General features: G+C 38.5%; 1 protein-coding gene across 1 annotated transcript; it reads left to right on the plus strand.

Annotated features, from left to right (window-relative positions):
- The first annotated feature begins 7,220 nt into the window (after positions 1 to 7,220).
- Positions 7,221 to 19,877, plus strand: LOC148867508 (uncharacterized protein OsI_027940-like). Its single transcript, XM_088977210.1, has 6 exons — positions 7,221 to 7,527; positions 10,865 to 11,051; positions 11,522 to 11,675; positions 11,789 to 11,820; positions 11,911 to 11,965; positions 19,338 to 19,877. Exons 1-6 carry the CDS (start codon positions 7,523 to 7,525, stop codon positions 19,466 to 19,468), a joined length of 564 nt encoding a protein of 187 aa, XP_088833336.1. The 5' UTR covers positions 7,221 to 7,522; the 3' UTR covers positions 19,469 to 19,877.
- Positions 19,878 to 23,345: the final 3,468 nt, after the last annotated feature.

Genomic DNA, 23,345 nt, shown 5'->3' on the forward strand with positions numbered 1-23,345 from the left:
ATGATGCATTTGCCCTCCGCACACGCATGGCCTCGGGGAAACGAAATGATGCCCATGCTGACCCGTCTCGAAAATGGTATGGACGTCAAACGGGCTGGTTCACCCAACAAACTGGCTTCACCTTGAGCCACTCAACACAAAGAGCGCACTCAACCAAAGTTCAAGTTCCTCAGTCAAGAACCGAAGAGCTCTTTCACGAATCCATGCCACACTGCGGTCAAACACTATACTCCTTCACTTCGGAATTGGAGGAGAGTTATGGTTTAGCTGGCCCACATTCCACGTGGCAGCCTCCATGGCCGTCTTACCTCCTTAGCCACGTCGACATCACGTAGGATGGATAAGTACGACCAAGAAGAGGAGCCCCGTATGGATAAGGAGGACAACTCTGCCGGGGATTAGGACTTATCCCAAAGACCTCGACGGAGCACTCAAACTTGTATAATAAATATTCCCATACATTAGCTTATTCAAATTTCAAAGTAGATTTGTTTTATTTCCACATTTGAATGAATAAAATTGTCTTTATTTTTTCAATTTTATAGGTTTTAGAAGCATTTCTTTCGTATATAAATTTCCCCTTTTTTGTTCATAACCTATAGACAAATAATGTGTCATATGTCCTAACAAAATGTTTGAAGGGATGGTGTTGGACCAAAATTTTACTTTCCGTTTCCTTAGGTTGCAAATGGAATTTCCTTGACCTAATATGTTGCTGAAATAATTTCTAACTATCAAGTAATTCACAAAAGAAAGCAAAATCTTGGACATGCTTTGCATCTAAGGGTGTCAATGGACCGATTTTGGATTGGATCCTGTCCAGTCTAAAATCAATTTGGATGGATTGGACAGACCAACAAGACATATTGGATTGGACCAAAATATTTATTAGATTGGATTAGACCTGATCCATCCCTAATAAATTTATATTGGATTGAATTGGATTAAGCCAATATCTGGTCCATTGATATAAGATAAGAATATATGTGTCAATAATGGACCGGGTTTGGGTTGAAACTAATCTAAATCAAAATGAATTTAAATAGATTGGACGGTCCAAACATTGAATCGGACCAGTCCAAATTGATCCAAAATATTCACTGGATTGGATCGGACCTGGTCCATTTATAATAGACTCACATTGGACTAGATTGGATTGAACCAAATCCAGTCCCAATTGACACCCCTATTTGCATCTGTTAGCATTGAAACACTCATTGCAGTTTGGACGTGTAGCAGACAAGATTCCTCAATTATGGCATCCATGCTTGTGGTTTTTGTTATAAGCTGCAATATTACAAATTTCTCGAAAGGGAATTATCAAAAAAGAAAAAAAAAAAGAAGAAGAAGAATTGTGCAAAAGATGATGGTCTGTGAGATTTTGTTCATTCCATCCCTTTAAAGGCAAAATAAAATTCTTGTTATATTCTCTTTGTCATTTTTTTTAAGTTCTCTTTATCTGATGGATGATCTTGATCAACATCCCCTCCATGTCATAGAATCATAGGGTAGCCCCCTACTTCACCAATTAAGAAACCTTTTTTCAACATCATTTTCTCACTTTCACTCTTGGTTTTGAAAACCAAAGATAAGAAAACAAAATTTTGATAGATGTGTTTGGCATTTAACTCTTTTTATCACGTTTACAGCTTTTCTAGCTATTAGGCATTTGATACATTTGGTGTTCCTAATTTACTCTTGATTTTTATTTCTTCAGGTGAGAATACATTGTTGCAAATATGAAGCTTGCTGCACTAGCATGTATTACTTAAGATGTTACTTTGTTATTATCAAGAGTCAAGACATTGACCATGTATGCAAAATTATGACCATCTATACAAATTTTTTATCTTTGAAAATTCTATTTATAATTTCATACTTTTTTTCATAGAATATGCCACAATTTGATTAATGGATCAACTTTTTGTTAACAGGCATTGCTATTGTGCAGGGTTTTTCAGACTGTAGTCTAGGTGTATATATTAAGTTGAAGTATAGAGGACTGCTGTAAGGTGGATGGCATGAATTGAACATGCCATCAAATGCACATGATGGATGATGTTCCTTTTTTTTTTAAGTCAATTTCTTAGTTTTCCCAACCATTCAGAATTCTGAGAGACCTCCTAAAATATGTAATTAATTTTTTAGTCTACACTACAAATATGTCATAAACCATTGATGTTCTTTTTTAGGCAATTTCTTAGTTTTCCTAACCATTTGCTAATTTCTTGTTCATCATTTGTTAATATTTTCATGTAGTTTGTTTCTTTGTTTTGAGATATTTTGTTATTTTTGTTGCCTTTTGAGATTTAATTATTTATAGCATGCACTTATTATCGGATTAAGGCCCTGTTTGATGATTAAGTACTTGTTAAAAGATGTATTTATTACAAAAGCATTTATTTTAACAACCAGTTAAGGCTGTTTGGTAACCCACTTTTCAAATAACTTATTATGTTTTTAAGCATTTATTGGGGTCGGGATGTTTGGTAAGCTACTTTCCCATAAATGCTTATACTGACACATAACAATTTTACCCTCCATTGTAGATTACTCAGATCTCTCCCTCTCCCCCACATTTTCTTCACCCGAACTGTTGGAACCGTTGGAACTGTAGATTGGACAACATAAAGACTCCTCTGATTAACAACCTTCACAAAATTCTCGGATTCCCATTTCCGCCTCATCGAGCGCAAGAGAGAACATGCTTCATTAGGCATGTGCTGATGGGCATAGCCAAATATCAAGCAAGTCCATGTAACTGCATTTTTCTCCGACATTTCCCCAAACAACCGGTGGGCCGATGCCACATTACTCGTTCGAACATATAGATTAATGATTGTATTATATAGGAATAAATTACCGACAAACCCATTCTTGATGATTTGAGAATGGAGTCGTTCAGCATCTTCAGGGTTAGAAGAACCTTCACAACTAACGAACTAGGCACTCGTATTTTTCAGAATACGAAAACAAATCACAAAACCTTTCTTCACTTGGAGCTGGTTAAGAGGTCAGAATTCGAAAGCATAATCAAGACTTTTTGTACCAGTCAATCAACTTCCGCAGTGGGATTAGTGAAGACGGTGAGGTTTCAAATCATCTGTTGGAACAAATGAAGATGTTGAAAGGCTATATTGTTAGCATTCAGATTTGGTTGCCGTGCCTTTTTCAATTTGGATTGGTCGACCATTGATGAGCTCAGGCAGGCTCAGCCTTCTTGGCTAGTCGTGCTGGCTGGGTTCTCTCCCAAAATTTGCAGGATCAAGCTGGTTTATACCAACCCGACTTTTAACACCCAAATTCGCCGGTGGACCTACAACCAAGCGCCGCTGCTGCCTGTTGTTATAGGGTTTCGAATGGAAGAAGAATATGATAAACTCGAGTGGGGTAGTTTTGTCATTAAAGAAAAAAACAGGGACATGGTTGTCCCATTTGAATGAAGATGCACTTATTCAAAAAGTGCAAAAAAAAAAGCCACATCCATGTCACTTTTTTAAGAAGTTATTTTTTAATAATAAGTACTTCTTACCCTCTTTTTCACCAAACACCCATAAGTACTTAAAAACCACTTAATGTGTGGTCTCATGTCTTAAAAAAAGTATTTATTTAAATAAGTACTTTTAAGTGTTCTCAAACACTACCTAAGAATAGTTTTTCCCTTATGTCTTCTGGTTTGTTTAGGGGGCATATTGAGGATTGCAGATATAATTTATTGATCAAAATTGCAAATATGATATAGTGTGAGTCCATTATAAATGGACCAGGTCCAATCTAATCCAGTCCAATGTAAGTCCATTATAATCCAATCCAATGAATGTCTTGGACCAATTTGGACTGGTCCAATTCAATGTTTGGACCATACAATCTGTTCAAATTCATTTTGATTTAGATTGGTTTTAACCCAAACCCGGTCCATTGACACATATATTCTTATCTTATATCAATGGACCAGATATTGGCTTAGTCCAACCCAATACAATATAAATTTGTTATGAATGGACTAGGTCCAATCCAATCTAATAAATATTTTGGACCGGATTGGTCCAATCCACTATGCCTTGTTGGTCCATCCAATCCGTTTAAATTGATTTTGGACTGGACAGGATACAATCCAAAACCGGTCTATTAACACCCTTAGTTATTACGGTTGATTTTTTAGAATTAGAAGCTAAAATCAGTAGAGGAACACTAAAAACCTGAATAAAGATGGAATCAAAATTGAGAATTATTTCTTCCATTTTGATGTAAAAAAAAAAAAAATCTAAAGCATTGGTTAAATGGATCAACTCTTTGTTAAGAGGCATTGCCATTGTTGGTTCTGCTTTTGTGGGATCTCCTTCTCATTGTTCATTGGTTGTCTTAGTTGGCGTTGCAGCGGGAGCATAGTAAACACGATGGGTAAGTGGGAAAGGTATTTGAGATGTACGGGAATTGTGCATGGTTTTTCAAACTGTGGTCTCTATCTCATAATAGGTGTATATATTAAGTTGGAATATAGATGACTGCTGTAAGGTGGATGGGATGAATTGATCATGTCATCAAATGCACATGATCAATGATATTCTGAGAGACTTCCTAAAATATTTAATTAATTTTTTAGTCTACACTACAAATATGTCATAAACAATTGATGATTTTTTTGAGGCAATTTTTTAGTTTTTTTCAACCATTTGTTAATTTCTTGTTCATCATTTGTTAATATTTTCATGTACTTTGTTTCTGACATATTTTGTTATTTTTGTTGCCTTTTAAGATTTAATTATTTATAACATACACTTATTATCGGACTACGAATAATTTTTTCCTTATGTCTTCCGGTTTTTTAAGGGGCATATTGAGGATTATACATATAATTTATTCATCAAAATTGCAAATATAATATAGTGTTTTTTTGTCATCAAAAAACTTGGTCAAGCTCTTGTAACCTTGACAACAAATAATTTAACAATCTATAGTCTTCTCGCCCATGCTTAGCACAGCCCCCTCCGCTAGTATATATACTAAAATGGAATGATCCGATGTGACAACTATCTTTTTTCTCATTTTTTCATTTTATTTTTATTTTTTTAATTCTAGGTAATTCCAAGTAAGTTAACAATTATGAAGTTTCTCCTTCCCATGCTTAATTATTACCTATTACATATGCATACTTTTCCATCGACCTATAATCTAAATCTACCTAACCACAACACAAGCCACTCTTAGGCTCTTAGCAAACCCCAACCCTGTCCGGCCCGAATCAAGTAGGGTGAAGTAATTTTTATTGCACTTGTCCCTTAAAATACCTAACCTATCCACAAAAAGATATAACCCTTGAGCCTATTTATCACCGGGCAAAGAAAACTGAAAATAAAACGGCGTGACAATCATGATTGATTTATTAATTTTGTAAAAATAATTTAGCATTTACAAATAATTAATAATCTTATTGATGGAGGGTGATTTGGCCCAACCTCGTAGCACGGGTATACGTGGCATGACTTTGCTCAAGCGATAACTCAATGTGACAGCACAACAAGCACAACCGCAACTCGGTGGGAAGGGCTCACCGAGTTTAGTTTGGCAACTCGGCGGGTTATGCTACTCGTCGAGAGCCGCTTGGCTTGCACCTCCTTCCCAAGGCTGAGGCACTCCGAGCTACCTCCGAGCTCGGGGCCCCCTGACCTTTCCTAATGCCCGAGCTCCTCCCAGTGGATTTTAGGCCACTCCCAAACAGGAACACCACGATCCGCCTTTAGATACCCCCGAGGTAGAGACACCTCGGGCCAAACAGCTTGATGTAGCTTGCCACAGGCAGCTCGCCACTTGCAGGGTAGCTCGCAGAAGAGCAGTTCGGCACATCACAGCAAGGCTTCCTGCTCGACCTCTGTACCCGACAAACCTGGAGACTGCAACCACATCTCTCGTCAGATAGTATCGTGCCCGCCACCTTTAGAAGGTGTCTTACACCTGATAGGTACGTACCCTACAAGGACGGCCCCGCACGTGCCACCTCAGCCATGGCTGTAACGGCTGCAGCAGGACGACAATGGCGGTTATACCTACCCTGTCAGAGGCAAGTGGGCTTGATTCGACAGAGTTCTGTTATAAGTAGCCCAATCCCAAAGGATAGAGGTAACTTCCTGATATTTGCGCTATATGCACTCTTAGCTTTCTTCCTCTCTTTTCACAGAACTCTAACTTAAGCGTCAGAGTGTTCCCGCCAGGTAAGCCCCCGGGGATTCTTCATCTTCTCCATCTCAGGTACCTTTCAGGAGCTACGCAAGTGCTAGTTAGGAGTGACTGGATTGCGCACTATCACCTATAATTAATTAATCATTATTAATTATTATTATTACTAATAAATATTATATTTAAAAAAAAAATAAAAAAAAATTTAATTTTCATTGGTTTGAAATAATGTTTTTGCTTTCAAGTATTGGGTCACTGGTTCAACCCTTTGGGTCAAACTGGTCAGACCATAACACCTTAGCATGTATGTATGTATGTAGCCAATTAAGTGGTGGCTTGATTGGTACATTAGTTGGGTAGTCCCGGATTTGAGTCTCCCTATTGTCAGCTACCTTGAAAAATTGTAAGTGTGCCATGTTAAATACTATGTATGGATTTTAAATTTTCTTTGCAAAGACGGAAAAAATTGGGATTTGATGCCAAAAGAGGGCAAGGCACCTTCATCCCTTGGGATGCATAGGTCTTGAAAGATTACCCAAATCGATATAAAGATCACCCAATAAGTTTGCAAATACAATTAGTGTGCAACCAGATGACTATGTTGAATGGGTCAATGGCTTAATTGCCTAGGCCGAACAAATTTTTACCAAAAACTAGATTTTAGGAAAACTGAATCCTAAAGTCATGGTTGGGTGATGGTTTGAACAATTCGAACATTCAATGGCAAATTCAAAACACTAGATTAAAATCCATTCAAATATTCAAATTTCACTTAAAAGTAATCATAAAGAATAATTACTTTAACATCAAATTAAAAATAATAAAAATTAGTAACAACTTAGGTTACTAATAATAATAAAAATAATAACAAATTTAACCACTGTCATTAAGGCTATGTTTGGTTTGAAGGAAAAGATAGGGAAAAGAAAGAAAAATTAGAAAAAATTATACAAAATTGTAAAGTTTTCCCTAACTCTCTTTTCCTTTCTCTACTTTTTCCTTCAAACCAAACATAACATAAGAGTGCAACTTGACTGGTGAAAGTCGGACTTGGATTTGCTTGGCTTTGTTGAAACTTGAAAATGCCATAGGTTCATTTGTAATAATTTGGCTTAAAAAGGCCCGTGCATGGCACGGGTCCCGACCAGTAGCTTATATAAATTGCCAACATCATTTCTCCACCTGGCTGAAATAAGCATTGTGGTATTGCTGTGAAGCCGAACGACTGGCATTCTTTTTTCTACTTCACAGGCTCATATATATACACTCCACGTATTACTCTGGCTAGCTCGAACTACCTTCATTTACCTTTTTATTCCTTTTCTAGGGTTTTCTGTATCGTGACGCGATGAGGTGAGACTCTTCGATTTCGATCTTTCATTATTATTTTTTCCGTTTCTCTAATTGTTTCCGGTTCAATTGGACACTCGGTTTCTTGCCAACGAGATTTTGATTTTTCGGTTTTTGTTCACTCATGTGTGTTAGACTCCAAATTGGCAATATTTTCCCCCTTCTGTCTTTAATGGCCTGTTGCTGTCAAATGTATCAGTCGGGCTTTATATGCTTCAGTTTCTGGCAAATAGTTATCCAGTGATGTGTTTTCGTGGTGTTCTTTGTACATTTTAGATAGTATAAGCTTGTAAAAGGGAACGCATTCGTCTTTGTGGAATTGTATAATTCTTTTTTTTTTCATTTATTTCTGTTTGATGAATGTTTTGAAGTGAAGCCACTCTCAACAGATTAATGAGATTAACTGTATAAGTGTATATGCCTCCTCATTTGTCGCGTAGGCTGAAGCAGACTAAAACTCGCACGTCGAGTCGGTTGAAGCCATTTAAACAAATTAGCTACTAACTAGGACAGCATTAACATGTTTGGACTTCTTTGATATTAAATATCCATTTGCTTTACTAAGTTGAGGCAACCATGTGAGGAAATTTTTATCATCGGCTAAGTCATGGAGATTTCAATCACCTTTGTGTTGGATACTGGTTCTGGTTGGTAGAAATGCACTTCAAGTGTATCTGTAGGACCCCAATCCCCAACTCTCGCATCTATTTATGTCTGTCAAGTGGTTCATTGAAATTCTATTCAATACCTCACCATTTGAATCATGGTATATTTCCGGTAGAAATCATAGTTATAAAAGCATTAATTCCATGCTAGGTAAGAGGCACCTTGTCAGTAGGTGATGCTTGGATTATGCTTTTTTATATGAAAACCAAGTTACCGCAACTTGTTTTTGTAGCATATTTTTGTTGAGAGAAAAGGTAAAGTATTTCATTAAAAACAAACTGAAGTGATACAGCCTTGCCCACTGAGGCATTGAGCAAGACAATAACACTGTACATCTCACAAAACCATTATATGAACATCATACAAAAAGATTACTATGCTCCAAAAAATAACTGTAAGGACAATTTTTGAACAGTTTATGAGTCGCCACCCAGGAGTATAACCTTCCCCAAATGCTCTTTAAGACTTCCTCCTCTGACCTCACCTGATTTTCAAAGAGTCTCACATTTCTTTCTGACCAGATTGACCACACTGCAACCGCTGGCAACCCTTCCAAACAATATTACCTCTCCTTGACAGACCCCTCAGACCCCTGTCCTGTAATAGATCCAATACATTCCTTGGGAGGCACAACTGAACTCCAAAAACCTCTAGCATTTTTTACAAGTAGTTTGTTTCCCTAGTCGAAGTAGCAAGTAGAAAACATTAAAAGTGATCTACAATGGACAAAAAATGTGTGATATAAATTTTTGAAGAGTAAAACCTAGAGGATGGAAGCCTTATTCCGTTAGTCAAGGAGATATAAATAGTGTATCTATGCCTTTGAGTGTGTGTAAGAATTGAAAGAAAGAAAGGGATAAACCCTCATCATGTTGAATTCAGCAAACATACTCAAAAGAGTAATGTATTCAAATTATTAATTACAGAGAAAAAAACAATGAAGGGGGTTGTCCCGGTTGGAAAGACAAAGGGGAGTGGCTATTATAGAAATGGGAGAAAAAGGAAAAGAGTCCTTGACCTGATTTTCCATAGAGAGATGATGCTCTTTTTTGCTTGTAAAAATTGAGAGGGAAGAGGACTGCTATCTCATTTGCAGATGGGCTGGCCAAGCAGGGGGTGAATAGGGAGGCTATCTTTTGGGCCAATTTTTAACTTTCTGTCATTGTATTCTGTTGATGGGGAGTTTACACTTTTTACCTCCCCTATTGTGTATCTAAAGCTTCATAAATATTCACATCATTAATAAAGTTTTTTGTTACTGATAAAAAAAAAAAGAGAGGGAAGTAGAAGAAAAAGTTTGTTGTTATGAATGCCATGATGAAACTACTGGTTAAAGCCTTACCACAACAAGTACACTGCTTTCCATTTCCTTTTTGTGGTTTGCTGCAAGCCTTGTATTTGGTAATTTACAGTGACCTAATTTTATTAAAAAAAGGGCAAGCCCCAAACTGTACAATAAATTATCATACAGAAAGCATAAATTTTGAAGCTGACCATACTGTCTCCCCTTTTACATTGATTTATTTACAAAGATCTCCTTGGACCAGGCTCATCCCAATGAGAATAGAATTTTGCCAAGAAGCTCCATCTCTAGAAAAGGAGTCTTCCATACTGTATAAAAGTTGCATTCATTCTCTTATCAAAATTTTTCTTTTTGGCAGAATTTATTAAGCACTCTCAATAAGTCTCCTTTAATTGCACCCGAACATTCTTAAATAAAGGCCACTAGGTCTTGGGGCTTTGTCTTTGCTCATGCCCATAATTACCTTCCAAATCTCTGTTTCTGTGAAAGGATTTTCCAACTTATTATTGATTTCTTCAGGAATAACACCCCAATGTAAGATTCATAAAAAAAAAAAAATTGAATGTAAACCTTCAAGAATCAGTCTTCTTCTAGGGGGAGGAAACAAACTCATGGAAACACTGATAAAAAAAAACAAACTCATGGAAACTAGAAATGAAAATTAATATATTATGTACCCATTTTGTGGATCTCTAAATTGAAAATAGATTTGTTATGGTGTCTTTTTACACCTTTTTTTTTTATCTATACACCACTGCACTACACCTAAAATGAAAGTGACCAAGGTGAGGCATAAAGTGACTAGGCATTGCCTTGACAACTGTGTTAGAAATCTAGTGAAACTATCGATTCTAAACTCTAATGCCTAAAACATAGGATTTTATGATTATAGATACATGGCCATCTTTGCATTAATGAGGATGGGATCTGCTATAGTCTAGCAATACATTAGTCCTCTATATTGACTGAAATTGGATTGCCTTAGTTTCATTTCATACTTGTCACTTTCCTTTGCTTATTGAAAGTCTTTGAAAGAATCAATTTCTCCCCATCCTGTTTTAAAGCTCCCCTTCCCATGGGTTGACCCTAGCAAAAATCTCCGTTCATTTGTCAAAGAAATATGCAAAGATCTCACTTCCATTCATTTTCCTGACAGACGTAATACTTTATTGAATCCTATTTTTAAGCATTGTGTCATTGTTTTCCAACGGAAGTGAGATCTTTGCATATTTCTTTGAAAAATGAAGGGAGGTTTTTGCTAGGATCAAAACCCATGGGAGGTTTAAGTGATTGTCAGATAACCTGGGGAAGGTTTAAGCAATTTTCCTTTTTTTTATACATGACTTCTAATAGATAATTTGGACTATGCAGTCGCCATCCTGAGGTGAAGTGGGCTGAGAGGGTGGATAAGGTATATCTCACTGTATTGTTGCCAGATGCAAAGAATTCAAAGGTGAATCTTGAACCAGATGGAGTGTTTACATTCTCTGCTACTACTGGACCAGAAAACCTTCTCTATGAACTCAAGATAAATCTTCATGATAAGGTGAATGTAGAGGTAAGAGTATGGAGAATCCCCCCTTCTTTCTTTTATCTTACCTCTTTCAATTGACTGGTAAAATTGGCTGATTTTAGAAGTTCATTAATGCTTATCAATGAATCCTAAGCTGAGAGTTTGGTGCAAGCTTCTTATTGGTCTCACCCAAAGAATTTATTTCCCAAATGTAATTCTGACTTGATGATCCTAACCAGTGGATCTACTATTTTCTTTTCAATAATCTTGGAAGGCACATGAAATGGTCCAGAAGAAAAATAAACTTTGTTATTGGTTAGAAGAAGAACAAGGTATCAGAAAAAACCCTCAGAGATGAACCAGAGGTCATTGGATTTATTGATTTTTTGGTTCCAGGGTTCTCCGAACTGGGCATATGTGGTAGTTGTAAAATGTATATGCTGCTAGTTATATCTATGACCTCACACTGCAATAACGGTTTTTTTACTAATTAGACTTCTCTGTTTTGCTACCAGGAAAGTAAAATTAATATAGGTGTTCGGAATATATTCTGTGTCATTGAGAAAGCTGAGAAGGGTTGGTGGAAGAAGCTATTGCAGGCAGATGAAAAGACCCCACACTACGTGAAAGTTGATTGGGACAAATGGGTAGATGAAGATGATGACAATGGTGGGGATTTTGTTAGCTGTATTTTTGTTTTCTCATATTGATCATGTATGTTTGTGTATGCATATGTGTTTATTGTAGGAAGTTACTAAGTTTTACTTTTTGATTTGGCCCAGCTGACCTGGATTTGGGAGGGATGGACTTCTCGGTATGGATAACTTTTATCAGATTGGTTTTATTTCTGAAGTTTTTTATTGGAATTTGTGCTAATTGTCATGTTTATTTCTGTCATGTATAGAAATTTGGCGGTATGGAGGGAATGGGTGATGATTTTGAAGACAGTGATGATGAAGGTAGGCATAATTCCATGTATCTTAAAGGATATGCATTATTACGATTAGAGGGTCTTGTCTGAATGTCTTCTGAATAAAGGTGAAAACAAGGTTCTAAATATTGATACAAGCCGATACACCCCCTGTAGGGATGTATTGGGGTGTCACCAATATGCCTCGATACATTTTGATATTTAGAACCTCGGGTGAGAGGCATGTATAAATGTTGTTGCTGGCCTTGAAGCTAACCCTTAATGACAAATGGTGAATTCTATGGATCTCTCCAATGTCTCAGCCCCATACCCTTGTATGTATTGAAGCAGTCATCCCTTTTTAATAAACAGTGGAGAGATATGCTGAGCATGTCTACCCATTTTGGGCTTCCATCTCATTTCTGACCAAAAAATAACGGGGAAACAGACTTCTGAACTGCAATATGATTATGGTTTAGTTGGTAAACCTTTTTTGACCTGATCAATCTTCTAACAACCATTTAGAACTGATGATACAACTCCAAAAATTAGGCATAAATGAAGAATAAAAATTATTTTTAGATGAAACTTAACCAAACATGATGGTTTGTTTGGTTTTTATGGATGGACTATCTGGATTGATGGTTTGTTTGGTTTTTTCTTGCTCTCAGTCTACTCCATTTCATTATCCTCGTGGACATGGTAGAACTAGTTTTTATTTAAACCACTTTGTTTGATCTGGTTTGTTTTTAGACATGCCATCAATAGGAAGTTGATACTACCAAAGATTGTAGCAAGGGTGATTTGGGAATTTTTGAAGTGATTAGGTCAAGGGTGTGGTTCCTAGCCCCTATTTATAAGTGAGGTCTCATTACTGGCTGCATTATGTCATTTATAACAGTTTTGCACGTCAGGGTACAATGAAGGCTAGGGCCATTAAAGTGCTGACCACATGGCTGAGCTTACTCCAGCATTGATGACCCAAAGAGGGATTGTGGCTGAGGTCGTAATGCCCCAAGAGTAACCCACCATTAAGGCTAGTTGTGATTTGTGAAATACCAAGGATGCCCTTTGAGGCCTGTGAAAGGATGAGGTTGACCCTAGTGGTGGCACATGTTTATTAGGGATTTGAGGAGTATTTGTCGTCGAATCACATGCCCCACACTTCCAAGGCCAAGGTTGAAGTTAACGGCCTCATACGAAGGGAGTAATTGAAGTTCACCTGAGTGGTCCCCATTGCTCTGGTGTGAAGTCCAATGTGTTTTGTCCATTAGTGAAGGTGGCAGTTTGGGATCGGTGAAAGCAATGGTTCAGGATCGTTGAGGAATGGAGCGTTAGCTCAAGAACCATGATAAATGGAGAGGCATCGTTTTGGCTCTCGAGCATGCACCACATGAAACCCCTCTACACAAGAAGGTGGAAGGACGCGATCTGGACCTTTGGATGAAATTGATTTGGTCGTTGAATTTTCTATAAAAGGAGAGGTACTAAGGTAGAGGGGCCGAAAGTATTGCCGTTTGCTATCGTGCACTACTTGAGTGCTTCCAATTCACCTTGGCTTGTTTTCAGCGTCTGTTCTCCAAAGCTTGTCCCCTTCAAACTTTGGCAAGCCTACGTCTTCTTCATTATGGCCCTATTTGGTGCATCTTTTTGCGTCATCTTTCGGCTGTTTATAAGCCTGGCAAACTGCACCACGGTCTTTTTCCGTTTGGTTCGTAACAAATCTAGTCGCCAAAAGTTGATGCACCGAAAAGACACGAAAAGCCCATTTTGGGTTGATTTCGAGAAGCTCCAAATGGAGCTTTTCGTGTCTTTCTCGCTTTATTCTCGCACGGAAAGACACAGAAAGACATGCGGTAGCCAAACTAGCTTGGGCTACTCAGATCTTCATGCAAAAGCTCAATGTGGCTTTTGATTGTAAGAGCTACCAAAAGATCTTCTCAAAAAGACTTGCCAAACGGTCCCTATGTCTTCTAACTCAGACTGGGAGGCTTATGAACTCCCATAATGGTCCACCCCTAGTGTGCCCTTTTCCACTTCTTATAAGTGTTGTTCAAATACTGAGAATTGACTCGGCCTCTGAAAGTAGAAATCTTAAGAAGTAGGTTTAGGATGGTCTAGGTTGAGTGTAATGGGGCTTCTAGATTGACAATTGAGGAGGGGAGATGCGTAGGAAGTCGAGGGATGGACCTGGTGAGACTTCTGGCTAGGCTTCTGAGGAAGAGGCCTAGGTAGTTAGGGTATAGAGAGTCGCTCTTGCGATAGCTATGTCTTCTATTTGAAAGGATGCAAGGTTCGAGTTGGAGTGTCTTTAGGCCTGCCGATGTGAAATTACGTCAACAATACTACATTCTAGATCGATTTGTGACTATGGTCCCTAAGGTCGATGAGAGGCCATGGATGACTAGAGAGGGCAAGATTTGTATCCATGAGCAATAGTTGCAGGCCGACCTTCGTTTACCTTTGCACCCATTGATCCCCGAAATCTTGAACTATTACAACATCATCATCAACCAATTAGTACTCAGTGTCATTAGGATTATAATTTGAGTTCTTTCTATTTCCTATCTGTGGGGTGCCCCATTTACACTAAACTTATTTAGGTGTTTGTACTCTCTGAGGCACCACCCCTCAAGCGAAAGGTGGTGGTACATTATGGCTTAGATCGAAGGTAAAGGTGATGGTACTTTAGGTGTCTTGCGAGATGATGAGAATGCCCTTCGAGGCGTGCCATGTGTCATCTGCTGATTGTAGAAGGTGATTCAAAGCTGGTATTGGAGTGGTTTCAAAAGGGAGATAAAGGTTTTTGGATTTTCAATAATGAAAAAAGAGATTCAAGTGGATGGCTCGAATTATGAAAGTGTAGTTTAGTTGGGTTAAAAGGGTAGCAAATGGTTTTGCTGATGTCTTAGCAAAATAAGGGGTGGGGAGGAACCAACTACTTTGGGCTCATCTGTAACAGTTTTTTTTTTTTTTTGTGTGGATAGTTAAGAAAGTTTACCTCTCCCTATCTTGTAATCTTTTAAATATTTCTAATGAATCTGTTGTTGATAAAAAACAAAAAAGTGCTTGAGCTTTAATGGCATGCCTCCATGCAGGTATACCTTGTGTTGGTGTCATGAAAGACCTTGTTGGCATAATACACTAGCTTCTACCCCCTACATCTTCCCGGACCAGAATGGAGCTTACCGCTTCATCACTGACTAACAAGTGTAGGTACAACTCTTCTCCTGAACTTGACTTACTAAACAATGGTGGGGAGGCCAAATACCTCTTCATCTCTTCGAAAGCCTTCTGGCACTCATCTATCAATTGGAAGTCTTTTAGCTTTATAACTCCTCAAAACAACAACAGACACTAAGCTGTTGATCAAGACATAAAATCTACTAAGGGTATGCACCTGTCGGGATTTGCCTCAATGCCTCACTAAGTGACTACGAAGTTGAAGAGTTTACCCGAGGTATTTCTGTAAGCACATTTGGTGGAGTTCAACTTCATGCTGTGCTTCTTCAGTACACTAAAGACCTCGTTAAGGTCAGTGATGTGCTGGTTAGCTATGAGACTCTCCACCACCATATCATCAATGTAGGCCTCAACATTTTGGCAGATCTGCACCTTGAAGATCTTGTTCACCAGTCTCTGGTATGTGGCCCTGGCATTCTTTAGTCGAAATGGCATCACCTTATAGCAGTGTCGTACTCGGTGTTGAAGGATGTCTTCTCTTCATCGCTAGGGTATATCCTGATTTGGTTGTACCTAGAGAAGGTGTTCATGAAGTTTAGGAGCTCGTATCTCGAGATGACATTGATTAGGTGATCTATTCTTGGCAAGGGAAAGTTGTCTTTGGGGTAGATTTTATTGAGATATGTGGAATCAATGCATATACGCCATTTCCTGTTAGCCTTCCTAACCATGACCATGTTAGATAGCCATTCAAGATAGCGTCTCTCTCTAATGAAGTTGGCATTGAGTAATTTATCCACTTCCTCTCCAATCGTTTTCAAACGCTCCGATGCAAAGTTCCTCTATTTTTCCCAAATCGGCTTAAAACTCGGGTCCACACTTAACTTGTGACTAATGATTGAAGGGTCAATTCTTGGCATATCAGCAACAGACCAAGCAAAGACGCTGGCATTGGCTTTGAGGAAGCTTATCAGTTTGAAAAGGTTGTCTTGAAGGAGGAGAGACCCGACTTGTATAGTTTTTCTGGGCTTGGCCTTGTATAGAGGAATAGTGATAAGGTCTTCCAGTGGTTGACCTTGCCTGGCGAGTTCATCCCTAAGGTCAAGCCCCTCTACCAACAGGGTTTCCTTGTTTTTGCCTTTTAACGCTGCGATGAAGCATTGTTTGGCAGACTACTGATTGCCTCGGACCACTTCGACCCCTTGTTCCGTGGGGAACTTCACAACAAGGTTGATGCAGGAGCTGAAGATGCAAAATTGGAATTATAGGGGTATTTTTGTCCTTTTTGCAAATTTTTGTGAAATCCAATTATAGGGTTTAAATTGTCTAGTATAGTTTGTTTATATTTAAAATTTCAGAGTCATTGCATAAGTAGGATTGGAGTTATTAAGTCTTCTTTGAATTGAAATAGGATATGACGGTTTGACTCCTAGGATTATTACGAGTTTAGAGTCTATAAATATGTATGGTTTTACACAAAGGCAATGAATCATATTGAGTTTTCTTCAGCTTATGTTAGCTATGATGAGTGATTCTCATTCTCTAGAGTGATTGTAGGCACCATATGAGTGATTCCAGGTATTTTCTCTCTTCTTTTTTTCCCTATTTTCTCTCTTATTCCTTCAAGAAGCCATTACAACCATCGATAGCCATAAGACTTTGACAAATAAGACCATTCAACACTCTCTAGGGACTAGAACTGAGCTGGTCCTACATCAAAGGTGGAATGAAGATACCACTGCTTTTTGGGCTTGAAGGGTCAGTTGACCAAGGATGGCGTTATATGGTGACTTGATGTTGACAACTAGGAACTTGATCGTTCAAGTGACGTGTCGAAGCTCTGTTCCCACCGTAAGAGGTAGGTTGTTCTTGCCCTCTAGTTTTATGGTTGCCCCGGAGAAACCAACCAAGGGATGTAGATTGAAGTTGATCAGGGGTTCGCTGTATCTTCTAAAAGGCCTCGTATAAAAGGATGTCTGCTGAGGAACCGTTGTCTACGAGGATCCTTTCGACCTCGTAGTTGGCGATCGTCAGAGAGACCACCAATGCATTGTCATAGGGTATGGAGACCCCCTTAGGTCGTCATCCGAGAAGGTGATGACATCTTTTGACTTTTGTTTGTCTACCTATTTTCGATTTGTAGTTGTCAAGCATAGGTCTTCCAGGCAGAGGTGCTTTCACCTCCCGATGTCGATCCTCTTGAAATGATGTTGATTACCCTTGCCAGGGGTCGGCCTGACTTTGGGGTCAGCTAAGGTTGAGGCTGACCCCCCTGGGATTTCACCGTTGACAAAATCTTTCAAATGTCCCTCTGTTGAATGAGGGTCTCGATCTTATTCTTAAGCTCATAGCAGCCTTCAGTGTTGTAGTCGGTGCCACAATGGTACTTGCAATACTTTTTTGGATTATCCCTCTTGGGGTTCCTCTTCAACTTGGTAGGGATGTGCGTCCGAGAGGCATTCAATGGAGTGTGCTTTTTGAATGACAGTGTGGGTGACTTCTTGTCATTGTTCCTGTTGTTGGGGATGTCGGCTGGCTCGTCTTTGTCTTTTCTTTTCTTTTTATTTGGACCAGCCTCAAAGTTGTGTAGACATTTGTTGGCTTCGGTCTCTTTAGCGTCAATGTACTTTTGTATTCTCTTAAGGAACTCGACCTTATTGTGAGGTGGAGTCTTAGAGATAGACCAGCTGAGAGGACCTAGGCGGAGGCCGTTGATGGCAGCAGCCATGGATACTAAGGGGTCGAGGTCTTTGGCTTCAAACTCTTCTTGGTTGAATCGTTTCATGTAGGCTCGAAAGACTCCTTGGGTTTTTGCTTGTATAGGGGTGTCAATTGGATTGGATTTGGTCCAATCCGATCTAGTCCAATGTGAGTCGATTATAGATGGATCTGGTCCAATCCAATCCAATGAATATTTTGAACCATTTTGGACCGATCCAATTCAATGTTTGGATCGTCCAATCTGTTCAAATTCGTTTTGATTTAGATTGGTTTCAACGCAAACCCGGTCCATTGACACATATATCCTTATCTTATATCAATGGACCAAATATTGGCTTAATCCAACCCAATACAATATAAATTTATTACAAACGGATCAGGTCCAATCCAATCTAATAAACTTTTTGGACTGAATTGGTCCAATCCAATATGCTTTGTTTGATTGTCCAATCCATCCAAATTGATTTTGGATTGGATGGGGTCCAATCCAACACCGGTCCATTGACACCCTTATTTGCTTTATGGACATAAGGGAGGAAATTTGTCTTTTGGCATCACCGACTGCTCACGAAATGTGCTATAAAAAGTTCTGCAAACTGGTCCTAGGAACTAATGGACCGTGGGGGGGAGGCTTGAGAACCATCTTTGGGTGACCCCCTTGAAAGTGGCTTGGAATGCCCTGCACATCAAGGCGTCGAAGTATCCGTGGAGGCTGGTGGAGATGTTGCCTTTGACTTCCTTGACCTGTTTAATCTCGGCCTGGATGGCGCCAATCTGCTCCCAGAGGCCTACATGTGTCCTTTAGGGATTTGAGGGATAATTACTGCTATAAGACCAGTAATATATAACATGCTGATCTATGTAATGTTGTTTTATATCGCTTATGACTTGGTATAGAGATCTCTCCGTGTAGTCGTCGGCCTTCCCACCAGAATGCCTCTGTAGTCGTAGTCTTGTAGTCGGCATTCCCCAGAATGCCTATTAGTTAGTGGTCGGCCTTTCGAATGCCTCCTTCCTTACTTTTCTGAGAAGCCCTTTACGACTATAAAGGACGGGGCTGTTCACCTTTGGAAACTTAGCTACTTAAGTACTACTCAATACTAAAGTAAAGGCGAACGGCATTCTGTTGTACAGCTACTTAGATAGTACAACAATTGGCGTACTACTAAAGTACCAAGGAAACCTTCGGTTCCCTTTGTTTGAATAAACGCCGCCTATTAGTTAGTTTACATTACAAAGTCAACCAAGCTGAAAAACTACTGCACGCGCTAGCGCGCTAGATCAAGCGGCGCCGTTGCTTGCTCTGTGCGCTCGAAAGCAACAAGCATCGTGCGTCAGCGCTCAAGCAAGTGGAGGCAGCAAGTTGCTGGCTCCTACCTAGGAAATTATGTTAGGCTGCAAATCAGTCGATGGATACATTGTATGTGGCCGAGGATTGACCTATGAAAACTTTAAATGCAACGTTTCATGCCATCCTCTTCCCATGATGATTGATATCTGTTTCCCTTGCTCTGTAGATCGAGAAACGGAAAAGTCTGCACAAGAAGAGGAAAAGACGAAAGAAGCGGTGAAGCCCACACAACAAGATGAAAAGACTAAAGAAGCTCCAGCTCTATCCGAGAAGGCAGAACCTGCTTCAAACACATGAAGATGGTCTGGACCAAGATTTCAACGCACTGCAGCTATTGGGTTGGCATAATCTGGGGGGTGGCGAGTTGGTCACTGTGGGGATTGCCAAATGTTTGCATCTCTGACATGGCGGAGCACTATTCTGCCTGGTGTTTGTTTAGATGTGTAGTCCCTACTGGATGCTGGCTTGGGGCCATTCTGGTTTTTTATTTGTTTCCGGCATGAGATGTATTCTGAAAATTATAGGTTAGAGGTTTATAACCGAGATTTGGCATTTAGCTTGTTTTAGAATTTTATTCCAGTTTGTTTTGCAATCTCTCACCCCCCCTTTCTCTCTCTCTCTCTCATCTTCAATATTAAATATGTTATTAGCCTTTATTGAATGTTATTAATCAATTTGGTGGAATCATATCTTTGTTATTAGGCAATTACTATGATGCTGGCCTGATGTGATACCAATCAAGTCATCAACTCCCTCCCCTTAGGTCTGCAAACATTATCTGATTGTCCAAATTCGAATTTGAATCACATTAAGGGTGATCCGAATTTGATCCCAAATCAATCGGATAATATATATATCCCGTTGCGATCTGAATACCTTTGTGAATTTTGATGAAAAGTTGATCGGTTACCACTATGATGCAAGTTGATTGCTTGTCAATTTTTTCAGGTATCATATCACGGTGGGACTTATCAAGGAGACAAGGAGCTTAGAAATTTGTCTAAGTCACATTTTTAGCACAAAAAAGGTTCACTATTTTATCCATGAATGCTGGCATATGTAAATGCACACGGACGACTACACAACAGGGGTAGTCCTCTCCCAAACCCCTGCGCCCATCATGAGTGGACTTGATGGACTTGATCCCCCCCACCCCCACCCCCACCCCCCAAGTTTCTGCCACCACCAGTTAGAAATCAGGCTAGTTGGCACCTTCAATGCGCGGGAGAGGATAGAGATGGGAAGAAACATGATGTGAGTAAAAGTTTTTATAGATTGAATTCAGCTTTTATGTGATACCAAGGCAAATATCCGCATATAGAGTTTGTTTGAGAGGGCCGCGGCTTTCAATGGGTTACATTGATTGAGTGTTCGGTTTTGAGACGATTTCAAGGCAAATTAGATCAAATCACAGTCCATTTTAATACTATTAGGTTTAACTGTTTAACCTATCTAGAAAAACCAAATAATATGCATATCTAGATAACATATATAATTCAAGTATTAAATTGAAATTTAATAATTAGCCCTACACCCAAATCGTAAATCAAATTAATTTTAAACTTATAATTTAATTTGCAAATTATTACCCCATACTTTGAGCCTAGTCTCACTTTGGTACTCGAATTTCAAAATGTGCCAATCTAGTATGTGAACCTCCAAAGCATTCCAGTTTAGTCCAAAATTGTTGACCAAATTAAGTGGCATGTGAAAGGATGCAAATTACCTTTGGGTGTCATCTAATTTTCTTTATCAAACACTCAAATACCTAAATCCAAATATCTTTCGGTTGTTCACCATTGCTTTGGTTCAATCTTGATTTTTGAGGAAAAAAATGATGAACAATGTCTTATTTTGAAGGGTAGTTTTGACATTTTCAAAAGTTTTAGGCTGCATGTGTCATCATGTGATATAGATAATTGATGGACAATTAATGATCAAGACTAAATTGGGACTTTTTGGAAGTTCAAATACTAGATTGACACATTTTGAAATTTGGGTACCAAAGTGAGATTGGGCCCAAAGTACAAGGTACTAATATACAATTTACCCTTATATAAATTACATTATCACTTTCCCAAATATAAGCAGTTCTTTAAACATCAAATTACAAGTTAAAAATTAAGAAAAATTCCATATTAGTATACCATGTACTTTGGGCCTAGTGTCACTTTGGTCATTGAACTTTAAAACGCGACAATTCAATACTTGAACTTTCAAAACGTGCCAATTTAGTACCTATCGTTAACCAACTGTCAATTATATACTTATATGTATCATGTGATGACATGTGCTATTTAATTTTTTAAGAAAATATCAAAACTACCTTCAAAATATTATTCATCATCTTCTTCCTCAGGAATTAAGATTTAACCAAAGCAATGGTGAACAACACCAAAGAAATGATTGAGCTTAAGTTATGGTAAAACTTTACTGCCATTTTGTTTTCTTTTGACTGGTATTCTTTTGTGGGAGTCGGGTCATTACCATTCCCTTGCAAAACTGTACGCAAAATTTATACCTTTGTTTCATCTTGTTTTAGTTTTGATAAAGACATTTTGATGGTTGATAAAGAAAATTAGATGACACTTGAAGGGCATTTGTGTCTTTTCACATGCCACTTAACAAGTAGTTAATGATAGACACTAGATTAACACATTTTGAAAGTTTGAGTTTTGAATTATCGCGTTTTAATATTTAGGGACCAAATTGGCACTAGGCCCAAAGTACATGGTACTAATAGGAAAGTTTCCCTAAAAATTAAAGCAAACAATAATGTATAAAAAAATGTTTTAAAACCAGACCCGGAAATGGAACTGTCTTTTCCTCCGGGTCATGAGTCGACGGTCCAACCATCTAGGTCAACAGTTCAACATATAATAATGTTTTAATCGTTAGATTAGGAACATTGAATATCATCCTTTGGATCTAGGTTTGCTGAATATATAAGAAAATATTAGGGGCAGATAAGGGAGATCGAAGGGAGAAAGAGATTAACAGAGGGAGGAGAAAGGCTCATTAGCCATAGCCAGAAGCTGATAGTGGCTCTTCAATGGTTACAATAGTACCACGACAACACATCGTATCTTCAGGGAGTAAGAGTAGAGAGAAGTAGTAGCAGCTGGGTATCTTCATGCTCAGAGACATTTCTGCCCAGCTCATGCCGACAACACCTCTCGTACTATCTAGCGGTTGTATAACAGAGGCAACTGATCTATGATAGTTGCATATCAGCCGCGGCAATGCGTATCAGATATTCAGCGTTAAGGCAATGGTAGTGACAACAAATCTACAATGGTGGGCAAATGTAGTTATTAGACTATTATGAATAGAAATGAGATAAAAAATGATGGTTTCTGTAAAAGAAGCAACGGGTTGGTGTGAAAAGAAGAATGGGAGGGAAAGAAGGGGAAAAATAAAAAGAGACTAGGGTTTTAGGCATTACATTTTAGGTTGAACGGACCACGACCTGCGAATGGTTTAAGCTGTTTACCGGTTTAACCACTTGGGTCAATAGTTTTTTACCAAAGTCAACGGTTTTCTCTCAAATATCGGGTTTAGAATAAACGGGCTCACTTTTTTGATCGGGTGACGGTTTGAATAGTTCAACCGAGTGGGTCAACAACGGGTTGAAAACCTTGGTATAAAATGTTAAATCATATATATTTATGTTTGAGCATAGTATTATTTGGTTTAATTTGATTTACGATTTGGTTTATTTTTTATATTTAAAAAACTATGCCAAATCAGAAAAATACTGTATAAGAAATCCTCATATCAAACCAAACCGTTTTTAAGGCTAGATAAACAGCCAATTTTGATGCGATTTAGTGGTCTATTCTATTCTATCCAAACCCCTCTTTCTATTTTTTTTTTAATTCCGCATAATTGCCCATTAAACCAACAAGGACACAACATAGGCAATAATCCCCTTATCTTATTCCTAAAATCTCTCTCTCTCACACACACACACACACATTCCCCAATCAACTAAATCATCTCCTCTCTTAAAAGTTCTCCTAAATTATCTCCCCCACCTAAAACTTCCTCCTAAAACATCTCCTAACCTCTCTCACAGTAAATAACCTAATTGGAAGACCTCTTTCCCAACCCCCTATCTCTCTTTCTCTATCTAAAATACTAATAAGATGTGAAAAAAAAAACTAAAATTGAG

The sequence above is a fragment of the Nelumbo lutea genome, chromosome 3 (genome assembly GCF_056320005.1).
Source record: "Nelumbo lutea isolate HS-2025 chromosome 3, American lotus-T2T, whole genome shotgun sequence".
Lineage (NCBI taxonomy): Eukaryota > Viridiplantae > Streptophyta > Magnoliopsida > Proteales > Nelumbonaceae > Nelumbo > Nelumbo lutea.